The sequence below is a fragment of the Amphibalanus amphitrite genome, unplaced genomic scaffold (assembly GCF_019059575.1).
Source record: "Amphibalanus amphitrite isolate SeventyFive unplaced genomic scaffold, NRLGWU_Aamphi_draft 000676F_arrow, whole genome shotgun sequence".
Lineage (NCBI taxonomy): Eukaryota > Metazoa > Arthropoda > Thecostraca > Balanomorpha > Balanidae > Amphibalanus > Amphibalanus amphitrite.
Window position 1 is genome coordinate 44448 of NW_024882170.1, and position 13407 is coordinate 57854.

Below are 13407 nucleotides of genomic sequence, written 5' to 3' on the forward strand. Positions count from 1 at the left end.
TTAAAAATTAACCTAATGTGTAAAGCGGCAGCAGAGGTTTGATTAAAGTAATAGTAGTAGTAGTAGGTTTATAAGCATGGTTTTTGGAACCATGATGGTCTGTGAGATGTATGGCTGTCTGGTCCCTTAGATTGAATTTGTTAGTCCAGTTTTGGGTGAAACCAGTTATTGGTGAAACGGATTATTACGGATATTTTTTGGAAGTTTGGCTGCAATACGGGCCATGGGTGGGCCGGATTCTGATATTCAAAGAAAGGCGGATAATGGGCGGATCTGGATATGACTTGCCGGATATGGGCCGGGCCGGATCCTAAAAAGCCTATCCGTGAAGTGCTCTATATGCAATATAAAAGCACGTAGGTATTTGATTTGCTGTAGCACAGACCGTATGTACATTGTTCGTTCTAAATCTGGTTGGCGAGAAAGCCGAAAAAAATGAAGGATAAATCAGAAAGTTAAGTGAATAGGTTGTAGGTATGTATTTAAAACAACCTTTTTCATTAGGTAGGCACGCGAAAGGTCGATTCAAAACTCGCATTTGTATGCTTTGGCCTTTGGGTATGGAAATCGTATAGCGTAAGAAAACGTAAGAAAATTTAAAAACACGATCATAATCGTTCTTGATCGGCAGCTCATACTTATTTGCAAAGCCACGTTCGAAATACATATACTTGGTAGTCGGTACAATACAGCAGAGCCTCTCCAACATTTATGTAAGCGTTCATGATGCACCAAATCTGATATCCAATAAAGGAGGGCATCCACTCCGTAATGAAATCAATTTTAATCACAATAAAGTCACAATGTCCAGTCTGGAAACACCAGAGTGGACACTGTCACTAATGCCGGATCTATTTGTTCCTCATAGAGACATCGGACTGCAATCCATCTAATGAAGCCCTTTCCTTATCAACAGTGAAATGTCAACACATGATAAAGCGGTTGGCGATCACACAGTCGCGTTGCGTGAGAACACGACCAAATCGGCTCCGAGCCAATAAGGTGCCGCGGCGCCGCTGACAATTGACAAATGTCACCGCTGACAATTGACAAATGTCACCGCTGACACCTGACAAATGCTGCCGCTGTCCGGTGGCCGTGTCTCAGGGAGACGGGGGGGGGGGGAGGAGGGGGGAGGAGTATTTGTGCGATTGCTTGGTGAGCTAATCCTCCAGGGAAGAGACATCTCAACTCTAACGTAACGGAGTCTGCCTAAAGAAACATTGGAGAAAGGTGGCAGGCGTTTCCGCCCAACACTTCTTGCGGAAAATAAAAAAAGAAAAGAAAAAGGAAATTAATAGGTGCATTGAATTACAGTTCAATTGCAATTCCAGTTCGTATCAAAACGAAGCAGCTACATACATGTAGGTAAAGATATAGGTTATAGGTACCTATTTAGTTAATTTGTCAACACTCGACTGCCAAAGCTCACCCGAGTCCCGACCTCCTATTCACCTTCGTTCTTTTCAGACCTCTTTGTGACTTATATCTCTGTCGCCGTTGTTGCAACAAAGACGCAACATTTCTGCAGAGTAGCATTCGTTCGGCGTGATTCACTGATCAAAGTGTGGCCACTGCTTACCAGTCACGCCTGTTTTTACGCCGCGAAGATTCCACCATTCAGCCAAATCAGCGCCTTCCTCTGTTTCGTGTTTACGAACTGTGGGCTGTGTGATGTGTGTTTTAGAGAAGGGCATCACAGCGCGCGCTGATCAGCAGAAGTTCAGCCTTCTGGTTCTCGCAACGACCCAGCTCGGTTATTGGACACAAAGAGGAGCTGGTGTTTGTATATCCTTCGCCCTGGTGGGGGGGGGGCCATTTTGGCCCCCCCCCCCTGTGGTTTTTCAGCGATAACTCAGAAACCACTTGAGTTAGCGCCCTGAAACTTTGTATAGCTGTTTATTCAACATTTTTACATCATGTCCTTTTTTTGGGGGTTCGGGTCAGGTCAGGTCAGGTCACAAGGTCACCAAAACTGACACCACCTCTAAAAAAGTTCAAAGCTCTCTCAAAGGCACAGCTTTTATCCGATCGATGTAAAATTTACAGTACTTGAAGATGTCACCCAGCTCTACAAAATGGCTATCTCGGATTTTTTATAAATGTGACCTAAGGTCAGGTCAGGTCATCGCTGCTCCCCATTATAAGTCAATGGGAGAATCGAAAAGTAGTTGTTTTTCAGCTAAATCGGGCGTGATTGTTCCTATATTTCGTTATTGAAGTGTCTTGGGTCAGCAAATCACAGCCCATGTGAAACCATTTGCTTGTGACCTCGCTGAGGTCACGCTAGGTCATCTCCCTGGTCACCAGAGGTCACCAGCGGTTTTTCTGCACTTACTTGTTATTGAATAGAGATAGAGACTCCGTTCGACGTTTATCGTGTTTGTCTCGTCAATGCGGATCGAATGATATGCAGCATGACCTATTTCGGTAAGGTCATGACCTTGACCTGAGGTCAAATTTTCAAAATGACCTTTCGAGGTCAAACTATATATCATTCGACGCGTCTCGACGAGCCAAGCACGATGGTGCATGAATCGTTTCTCTATTTTCTCGTGAATGCATGCTATAGTTAAAAACATTTTCAACGAAATTTGCCAAGTTGACCTTGCATGACCTCTGTAGGCCAAACCGTTGAGCTGAGGTCAAATCTGACGAACCTTGGCGAAAGAGCTTGAAAAGAGCTATCGATTGCTTTTTTCCGCGGCTCTCTAGCTCTTCTAGTTTCCGAGCTACAGCGGAATATGTCCGGCAACACCGAAAACACTGAAATTTGACCTATGATGACCTCTAGCGACCTCAATATTGACCTTAGCGAAAAAATGACCGAAATACTTTCGAACGTACTTGTTATGGGCTTTCGTTTGCTTTTTTCCGCGTCTTCCTAGCCCTCTTCGTTTTCGAGTTAGACGGGGGGGGTCATTTTGGCCCCCCCCCACCAGGGCGAAGGTGGCTCAGACCCACACCAGGGCGCGGGATATCCACAGAGACCTTTGAACTAATCGAAACCGCACCATCTTAGCTTTTCATTCGAAAATATGAATCACAAGCTTACCAATAATTGTATCACTCATTAGAATGTAACATTGCACTTTACACCAGCCTCACCCTTATCCAGGGCTTGAGGAAGACCTGGAGACGGGGACTATCCCCGTCATAAAAAAAAAACTCTGAGAATATGGGACTGCGCCCGGATTGGGAGAAGAAACAACCAAACCAGAGGATTTAACCGGGCCCCGGCCGAGGACACAGGACTATATCTTGCTGGGTATAGAGACTATCTGTTTGAACTGTAAACTACCATATAACAACACAACATCCCATTGCTAGCCCCGCTGGCTCCAATCGCGCACACACCGAGCGCCTTACCCTTGCTCCGATTCGATCGAGATACCACCCGTCCCGCCGTCCATTCACACCAGCACACCGGTAAAAAACGCACCGCCATGCATAGCTCGGCGGGTCGCCGGCTGCAGGCCAGATGAGGTCACGCCCGATCTACCAGCCCACCCCACTCCTCTTCCGATAACCGCACCCCGGCCCGGGCACGCACCGAGCAGCGTCAATTGGTCTCCGAGGCGGCCAAATTGAATGTCTATCGGACGCGCAATAAAGCACGCCAGCCGGCATGTTAAGCGCCGTTTTTATGTCGACGGGGTGTGAAAACAATGGGATGGGTCGACGGGCGGTCGACCGGGAGATTTACTCAGCTCGCCCTCGCCCGGCCGCCCGGCTCTCCCAGCTACAACAGGCGACAATTAGCTGCCGGAGAGAGCCAACGAGGTGTGGGGCGCGCGCGCGTACCGACTCCAAAACAAGGAAGCGGCGAGCACCAATGAGCGGAAAACAAGAATCAATCGCGGGTTACCGGACGGCCTGCCAGTCGGTAACGAGGTGGAACGCGGCAGGGGAGAGGAGAGAGAGAGAGAGAGAGAGAGAGAGAGAGAGAGAGAGAGAGAGAGAGAGAGAGAGAGAGAGAGAGAGAGAGAGAGAGAGAGAGAGAGAGAGAGAGAGAGAGAGAGAGAGAGAGAGGAAGAGAGGGAGAGAGAAAGAGAGAGAGAGGAGAAAGGTAGAGGAGATAGTGGAGGAATGTATTGGAGGAAGCAGAGAGTCGAAAACTATGGCAGTGCTGTTGAGATAACCGTGGAACCTTGATAGTTGGCTGAGCCCCTCTCTTTTACCTTTTTGACAAAAAATCCGAGATTTAACTAGTCAGCCTGCCACCACCAGTTCAAACAGCTAAATCCGTGGTTCGACTTGTGCCCTGCGATTACGTCCCAACGACCAGGCTGGTGGGTCGGGTCGGCTTGGCCCTCGTGCCGTGCGTCGTCTCGTGCGCGGGGCAGCAGGCGGCTGGCCTCTAATGTGAGGTGAGCGCGCCGCACCGGCGGCCCTTTGTCGGCACTAGCGGCCGGCAGACCACGCTGATTTATTGGAGCGCCGCCTCCCAGTGCTGGATATTTATCTCCATCTAATTAATCAGAGCAGAGGTAGAGGAATATAGTGTGAGAGGGAGAGAGGGAGGAGGCAAGGAGAGAGAGGGGAAAGAGGTAGAGGGAGAGAGAGAGAGAGAGAGAGAGAGAGAGAGAGAGAGAGAGAGAGAGAGAGAGAGAGAGAGAGAGAGAGAGAGAGAGAGAGAGAGAGAGAGAGAGAGAGAGAGAGAGAGAGAGAGAGAGAGAGAGAGAGAGAGAGAGAGAGAGAGAGAGAGAGAGAGAGAGAGAGAGAGAGAGAGAGAGAGAGAGAGAGAGAGAGAGAGAGAGAGAGAGAGAGAGGACGTGCCAGCAGCTCGCGTCGCCCTGTTGAGAAGAGACTGACTCGAGTCGCTGGGTTTGCCTACTTACAAACGAAAACTGCTGACGAGTACGCAAACAGCGCAAACACGCGGTCAGTCGTGTGATGGCACAAAGATGTAGTGGCAAGGGTCGAACTAGCATTTAGCAACACCAATTGAAGTGAAGTACGACTAAATGGATTGAAAAAAAATTCTTCGACGTGCCGTCACGACAACAAGCGATGGACCACCGGCCAGGTGTCAGCCCGTGGTGGCGACAGATCCAGTAGTTGGTACGACATTAGCTGCTGTTGATGAGCCAGCTGCTACTGCAGGGCCATCGCGGACAGATGTCCACAAACACGGACTTTGACGCCGAAACGGGTGCACAACAAGGAAGCCCTCCCTGTCACATCTTTTTTGGTCGTTATTTTTCAATCCAGGTGTTGCAGTAGCTCCCGTTTCGGCATCTGCCATGCATTCCAGGTGATACGATTGAGGGCATTAGACTAGTATTAGCTCTCCCAGTGTTAGCGCTTTAGGTGGGTATACGACTGTTTGGGGCACCGCAAAAATGTTATGATGCATCGAGGCTTGCGTGGACGGAAGGCTCATAAATGACACTTTGAAAGGGATTAATCAATTACAAAACTAATACCCTTCCGGCATGTCGACTGGACACTTAGGTAGACAATCGTTATCGTTATTCCATCTGATCATTCGGCTCCATAACCACCCACAAATCTTTGTAATCTCAATGCACTACAGAACTCATTCAGAGAAACTGCCATGCCATCCACATTCATGTTGGCAACCCACGCATTATAGAGCACTTCTTCGAACAAGGGTAGGTAATGCTATCGTTGCAGGCACTTGTATACCATTCGAGGGCTAAACCTCGCTCTCGAGAGCATACTTGTTGAGCTAAAGCTCAACTCTGTGCTTGACTTGACTTGACTGGGTTCGGTTGTTCCCACTCGCCCGGGCTGGGATCTCAGTGATGCATGCTGTCCCATTTGTTAGTGTCAGACGGCGCACTTTTTACGCCCTCCAGAACAAGTTGTCCGGAAGTTTTCCGGATTGTGACAGCTAATAGATGGAGTCGTTTACGGGACTGGCACCCGAGCCTGACAACTCAGGGTCGGGTGAACGGGCCGAGGCAGGCGACAGAGGGGTCGCAGTCAGTTTCAGTTGACCAGATTTGCTGCACCTGTTTTAGCGAAACATATGCGAACTTTTGAGAAGTAACGGATAAATTTACATTTCCACCCACGTCCTACAATCATCAGCTAGTCATCAAACATGTGGACGATATTATATTAATCACAGCGTACGCACAGTGCTACGGGGAGCAAAATATGATCGAAAACAATGTTCAAATGATCGCGATCGCATCAGAGTGCGTACACGCAGTCGAAAGAGCGAGGAACCGACACGACGGCGTCTGTCTCAAACGCCGACTTATACTCGCCCGGACAGGCCTATTCCGACGGTTACCGAGTTCACCCGGCATCCCCACACCACACGGCACACGGACGTCCTCTAAGTCGTCGAGTGCGACACCCCTCAACGGCAGCGACAGCTGCTGTCGCGAAATCACCGTGAGATAGGCCAAGAACCCGTGACGCGGTCCCCTACGCCCGTCCCTGAGGCTGAAAGACACTGCAGTCGGTTGCATGACGTCTCAATTCGGGAGCCGTGGCGGCAGGTGCAAATTGCGATACCTATCAGCAGTTCTTACCTACAGGTATTGCCGGGCCGGCGATTTTTGTGCCGTCCGCCGGGCTTTAGTAACGAGCTCGGTGACATATGCGCTGTCAGATCTCAGGCTTTGAGCGGGCAGTGCCGACAACACATTACCTCATCAAAGGATGGACAACTTACTCATCGCAGAGACAAGACAAATGGCCACAGCCACACTTCTGACAGAGTCACATTATACGGTGCAATTTTATACTGCAGAATTCAATAGCGAGTGCAAATTGTGATGGTTATCTCTATTTCATTTAATCATCTGGTTGAGATTTTTAGTTCGTTTCTTCATTAGTCAACAGTGTTATGTATCGTGCCAGTTGACTTATGTGCTGTCGAATTGCGTTGTCAAACGCGGTTTATGAAGCTGACGCGTCACGGTAAAAATGCATCGATCGGCCGAGCTGGAAAACATTGAAGCTTTTGGTATCTGGAAAGGTAGTGGGGCGAGGCAGGGACATTCGCATGGTGACAGAACTAATGTATCAACCTTGTAAACCTGCAAAACCGTTCTGAACCACAGCGGAACAATTCAAACGCATAATAGTGTGTTTATATTCATTGCAATTTTAAACTTACGCTAGGCACTAAAACCAAGCATGGGCAGTTACGAATTCATATCACAAATAAACGCTTTGTTTATATAAGTAGTTAATACCACATAAACAGGTAGTTTATTGATTTTATTGACGTGTTTTACAAAGAGAAGTAATATGCCATGTGCCGGCCAACACGTTCACAATAAGTGCATAAATGAAATAAATACAAATAAATAACACAATAGACGAATCGATGTTGATTAGTATTGTCATTTCACTCCATTATTTGGAATGCCCTTTGGCTTGCAAAGCAGTCTGGGGCCACCATCAAAGTAACAATAGGACAAACAGAACGTAACACAAAATACATAAGCCACCAGAGAGATCGGAAATCATAACAGCCATGGAGAATAACTGGCCAGTTGACATTGCACGATGAACAATGCACATATAATGACCCACAACACAATACTGAGCTCATTGCGGACGGAATCCGTAGTCACAGATCACCAATGCAAAAGTAGGCGTGTTTATAATAAAGGATGTTATTACAGGGACGTGTGCGTATGTGGAAGAGAAAGGGGCGGGGGGGGGGGTTGCAGGGTGAATACCACACGATACCGTATGGCGTGAACAGTCATCCCAGTGACTAGTTTCAACACACACGGAAAACGTGACACATTAGGACGGCATTGGGTTCTTCGTCTGGATTTCCATCCGCAGCCGGTGCCAGCACGATAGTCAAATGATACCCCCAAGTTTCATGACAATCGTCGACTTAAACTTACTACTTCGTTTTGAAATAGAATGACTGATCTACATAGAACCCTCTGAATATGTTCGCGTTAAACACTCCCGACCAAAGCTTTTTCACAATCAAATTAGGGCCTTGATCAAATTGAATGACTAAAGCTTTGCCTGCGTTTTTTCTGCATGAGATCATGCACGTGACTTATGTGTGGACCAGCACAGTATCGCTTCACAAGTCCTCACCAACCAACCCCGTTTCCGCTCTCACCTTCCCAATGACATCTCGATGACGTCCATCAGCCCCAGAAATCATCATCACTTTCATCGCCTCCCAGGTCGGCGCTGAGGTGGTACGAATCAGATCCCGAGTCGAGACGTATCTTCATGGGCTTATCCTTGGCGGCAGCGGGAGCGAGGGCTGCGGCGGCGGGGGCAGGGGTACGAGCGGGAGCGGTCTCGTCACTCGATGAGGTGTCGACCGTCCGTCTGACGGTTGGGACCGGGGCGGCGGCGGTGCTTCCGTGGGAGCTCTGACGACTAGCGGCGGCCGGCCGGTCTGCCGTTGAGGGTGCCCCTGTGGAGGAGGTGGTGTGCTGTCAGGACCACTGCTAATACGATGATGGACTATAGATCCATTCGACGAAGGAACATAGGGGACAGAACAGAAAAAGCAGCTCCTACAAGAAAAACAAGGGGTGAAAATGTCCGGTCAATCAAAGGACCATAAGTCACCAAACGTTCCTTGTAAAGCACTCCATTCTCTCCCAAAGCACTCCAGCTGCGTCCCTTGTTTAGCCCGTTTCACTAACTTACCGGAATATTTCGTGTCAGATGCCACGTCCCCTGTCGGTTTGCCTCTGCCGCCCTCTGGCCGTTCACCGTCCGACTCCCCAGACGAGTGGCCGCCGCCCAACAGCCAATCCATATTCTTCTTTTTCTTCGCATTCTGAAAAGCAACAAATAGGGTGTCTAATCACTTTCAACTAAGACATAAGTCGATCGTTGAACAGCACATTCAGAAAAGGTTCATATCTAATGTTGTTCAAAATGAAAACGAAGCATACACATGGCACAACACCATCAAAAAAGAAATTAAGCACACACATTTAAATCTGTTCTCCTGCCCCAGATCACTAGAGCCCTGTACGTAACATTCTCGCATTATCCTCGAAAGTCACACATTGGCTAATGGCTAGGCCTCACCTGTTTGCCATTATTGGCTCCACTCTGCATTTGCGGTGCAGCGGCCACAGCGGACCGACCGTTCCAAGACACACCTGAAGAAGAAAAAATATGTTCAAACTTGAAAAAAACACAATTTCGAACACACATAAACATCGTCATCAAATACACATCCAATGCATAATCAGTGAAATGACAAGACCATAAAATGCCATTCCATGGTTACTGTAAGCCATATCGTCACCTCTCTCGTTTCTCACCGTGTGAACTGGCATTTGAGGTGACTGACGCCTTTCTCGTCGCAGTCGAGTGTTCAGCGGCCGCCCGAGCCTCCTCCCGCATCCTATCAGCTTCTTCCCGTCTCCTCTGTTCTTCCACCTGCCTCCTCTGATCCTCCTTCTTCCTCTCTTCTTGTCTTCTTTCTTCCTCTTCTCGCCTCCTCTCTTCTTCTGCCCTCCTCATCTCATCTTCTCGCCTTCTTTCTTCCTCCTTCCTCCTCTCTTCCTCCCTCATCCCCTCTTCCTCAGCTCGCCTCTTCTCTTCCCACCTTCTCCTCTCCTCCTCCTCCTCCTCTTCTCGCCTTCTGAGCGACTCCCGCCTCCTAATCTCACGCTCCTCAGCCTGCCTCTCCGCTCTCTCAGTGTCCTCTCCCATCTCTCTCAATCGCTCTCCCTCGCCCCCGCCGCTTGGATCTCGCTCGAATCTCGCTCCGTCCTCTTCATACCTTCTCGTCTGACCTGCCTCGTGCATAGCCTGGTGAGCCGGGCAGCGAGGCTTGGCATCTGGAGGTTCGAGATAGTCCGAACGACCAGCGAAACTGGAACGATCCCCGTGGCTGGATCTTCCGCCGATGTTATTATGGTCACGGTGGTGGCTGATATGATAACGTTCGTTGTCTGAGGAGTCCGCAAAGCGCACGTTAGTCTCTCGGGGCATCTGGTGGGTTCCCTGGTCTCCGAGGTACGAACCGTGGTCCCCAGTGTAGTGTTCCTGTCCCCTGTACTGGGGGCCACCGTCGCTGGTACGAGGGTCGGGTCCAGACTCCCAGCGTCGGTGGCCAATCGTGGAGGACTCCGGGTCCAGCCAGGAGCCGGTTCTAAGGCGAGGTAGCGGCGCGTGATGGGTATCCTGGAACAGAAAACAGAAAAGCGGTCATATTCAATGCAGTAGCAAAATTTCACTTTTTCAATCATCGAGCTATTATTTGAATTTAATCATGAATTACCTTCAAATCTTGTTTCAAAATCAACATGATCTTTTGCATTATTGGTCACTGACGAATTTCAACGGATAAAGGCAATGACAAATTGTGAGCCCTTTCCCTTGGCTCAAAATTACACTCATCCTTCGCACATAAGCCACCATCCCACAAAGTTCGGTTTCCAGTCAGTTCAGTCCTGACTCGAAGCAGCACGGTACCAAAAACCCGGCATGATAAATTCCTCACTATTATTCTCCGATATCCCTGAACCCTTGTCTCTAGTCTCTACCCACCTCCGCGTCCCTCGCCGCTGCCGTCTCCGTCGCCGCCGCGGTGGCGGCCAGCAGCTGCCGCTGTCGGGCCAGCGCGCTGTCCAGCTGCTGCAGCTGCTCGTCGGCAGCTGTCGGCCGCTCCAGCGTGCCCCAGCGGCTGGCCACGCCGTCCAGGGTGCCGTCCCAGGCCAGCGGCGCCGCCCGACGTCGGCCCGGCGCAGAGACCGAGTACTCGGACACAGAGCGGTCCTGCATGGGCGCTGAGCTCCGCTCCCCCGGGCCGGACCGGTCCCACTCCGAGCGTTCCCAGTCGGACGGGTCCCTGGGACCAGGACCGGGACCACGCGCGTCGCGGTCCCACTCCGTTTCTCTCCCTCGCTCCCAGGTCTGTCCTCCGACAGCTCCGTAGTTTACGCCGCGGTCGCCAGGCGGCGCTGGTGGCTCGCTGCGGACGGTGGCAGAAGTGGCGATCCTCGAGCGTAGAAGAGCTGCTCGGCTTTCCGTGGAGCGACCCAGCTCGTCCCGGCCCAGCTGTTGCGAGGACGGACCCCACGGGTCGGCGGCGCCCTGCCACCCACGAGCCGCCAGCCTGGTGGGAGAACGGGACGTGAGGCGAGGAACATGACAGAAATGAAGCGACAGACATTAGGATGACCTACGGCCAACAATTTTCAACAGCGGGCAACGGCATTGCCAGTGTATCCTGGTAACTGAATTCTGTGTCCTCATTTCACGACAATGTATGGTAAGTTAGAACTTATGGCATGCTTCTGTCTACAAATATCATCAAGTTCATAAACAACCACTAACCACGAGAGTTCTCGGTAAAAGGTGGTCAAGATCAGTCAAGCGAATGAAAATAAGCAGTAAAGAAAGCACTTGCAATGCCTTACCGGGGGTCGTAATAGCCTTCCACAAGATGTGATAAGTCGGCCGTCGGATCTCCACTGGCCGCCTTCAGCGCTGAAACATGAACGAGCTGTGAGTTGGAAAGTAAAGCAATCAGCGACCAAGCACTATGATTCATCAGTGCACTAAACACAGAAGGAACGGATATTTTCGATAGGTACCGAGAAGAGCATTACAACACGAACCGCAAAATAAAGTCAGAATCGTTTAACTACGTTTATGTAGAGTGTCATTTGCCAAAAATGCAGCCAAAAATCACAGAAAGCACACAACACTACGAATTCGGATTCGATTGCATTTATTTCATTAGCTTTGGAAAGCACCAGCTGATCACACAAATGCAATACAGTTGAAGCAAAATATATCGTTCGCCCGGGCCAGTAGAAGACGCTACCCTGACATTTGCTCACCGGTTTGACGATGGTGTTCTGCCTCCCCCACAGAGGTTACTGATTGGCTGTGACGTAGCGCTGCCGCCGGTTCGGCGAGCTGTGATTGGCTGGATGGGTCATCATCAGGCAGATGTGTGGCTAGAACCTCGTACTGGCGCTACGAGTCGACAAACAACGAGGAGGTCGTCAGTCGTCACACAAAATTGGACTTATGTGGAACTAGAGAAAGCAGCATCAACAACTGTATTGACATAGCGAGTGATACTGGTAGCTGAACGACAATGCCCCCCCCCAAAAAAAAACAGATAAAATTGAACATTAGTCAGATTAATTACAAAACCGCCAAAAACCGCGACCCATCCCATCAGTCTCGCACAACACGGCAGTCACTCTCGCATTACCATACCCCGACCAGCGAGACATTCATTCATGGACTGTCACTCAATTCCTCTTACAATACAGCTGTCCTCGGCTCAAAACCCAGCAGGTATACTTGCCCCGCACAGCGGATCAGGCCCGTGTCCAACCTTTATGAGCCGGAGTCTGTCGGTGAGCTGACGCAGCGAGGAGGCCCGTTCGGCCAGCCGCTCCACGCTGCCGATGAGGCGCACATTGCGTAACTTGCGTCGCAGCGCATCCTCCTGTAGACGCTGCTGGAGCTGCTGCGCGCGCCGGCGCCGCTCCTCCTCCGTCGTACTGTCGGAGAGAACGGACGGGAAAAAGTGGTGTTAAATGACAAAAATGATTGCATTGGTTCACCTGTTCGTCTCCCTCAGCCTTAACCTGGTTAAAAAGCTTAAAGCTATATCAAATTACACAAAACACCACAAATTAAGCATTACACTTTAGCTTGCTGCTAGTCAACAACCATTTCCCCACTCATGTCTTTAGCCAGAAGATGTCCCCAGTCCCTGAAGCTGAGCTCATCCCCCAAATGCACTGAGAGCTAAATCTAACCAGCACATTGGCCTTTTCCCATGTGTAATGCTAGCTAGTAGTTACCTTTGCTGTATGATTTTAAGCTCATCTGCTATGCTCAGCATAGTTTCTACTGCTGCATCACATTTGTCCAAGCTGAAAGGAAGCTCCTCTTGGCTTGAAGTGACAGAGGTAGCCGTGGGTACTTATCCTTGCATGCCAGTTATGGTTGACTCCATTTGTGTTGGCTGCCAGTATATCACAGTCAGTACATATATTCATACAAATCAGTCCAGAAATATTTCACAAATTGAAATATCAGCAAGTCAAAGTCAAAGTCAAAGTAAACAGTTCTCGTTCACATTGATGAATGCTCCAAAGAATGAAAGGTAGCTTGTGTGTCCGAAAAATTAAGCCTCACATAAAAAACAAGTGAGAAAAATTACAATTGACCGAAAGTTCAGTCAGCACCATGGGCCTTGACCACAGCGCGCAGTGCGCACTGCGCACATACCACTCCATCAAACCACAACATAATTTGAATTGGAATGCATTGACACTTCACTACAATTTTCAATTCACCAAAAGGTCAAAAGCGACTGTTCATTCATTATTGATGGCCGAAGGTCGGCTTCAACTTTCTATGGCAACCTGCTAATAAGGGAATTTTTTTCTTAGTTAGCAGCAAGTTGCCTAGCAACGAGTCGGCTGCCTCCAGCTC

At 49.6% G+C, this 13407-nt stretch overlaps 1 protein-coding gene across 6 annotated transcripts; it reads right to left on the bottom strand.

The window, feature by feature from the left end:
- Positions 1-7157: 7157 nt before the first annotated feature.
- LOC122364421 (MAP7 domain-containing protein 1-like) lies at positions 7158-13366 on the bottom strand. 6 transcript variants are annotated; one of them, XM_043334770.1, is made up of 10 exons: positions 13255-13366; positions 12771-12934; positions 12296-12464; positions 11787-11925; positions 11361-11430; positions 10489-11056; positions 9255-10122; positions 9016-9089; positions 8626-8758; positions 7158-8386 (listed from the first exon to the last, which is right to left on the bottom strand). In XM_043334770.1, the coding sequence occupies exons 2-10, from the start codon at positions 12809-12811 to the stop codon at positions 8109-8111; spliced, it is 2340 nt and encodes a 779-aa protein (XP_043190705.1). In that variant the 5' UTR covers positions 12812-12934; positions 13255-13366; the 3' UTR covers positions 7158-8108. The 6 variants fall into 6 exon arrangements, with proteins under 6 accessions (XP_043190705.1, XP_043190706.1, XP_043190704.1 ...); XM_043334771.1 differs by having other exon boundaries at positions 13269-13319; XM_043334769.1 differs by having other exon boundaries at positions 13158-13277.
- Between the last annotated feature and the right edge of the window lie 41 nt (positions 13367-13407).

What these genes read in the sequence shown, in the direction of transcription:
- LOC122364421 (XM_043334770.1), bottom strand. Translation starts at nt 12,811, where the DNA reads ATGCTGAGCATAGCAGATGAGCTTAAAATCATACAGCAAAG. An exon ending in CTTAAAATCATACAGCAAAG is followed by an intron (nt 12,465 to 12,770) that starts GTAACTACTAGC and finishes TCTCTCCGACAG; the next exon opens with TACGACGGAGGAGGAGCGGC. An exon ending in ACAGACTCCGGCTCATAAAG is followed by an intron (nt 11,926 to 12,295) that starts GTTGGACACGGG and finishes GTCGACTCGTAG; the next exon opens with CGCCAGTACGAGGTTCTAGC.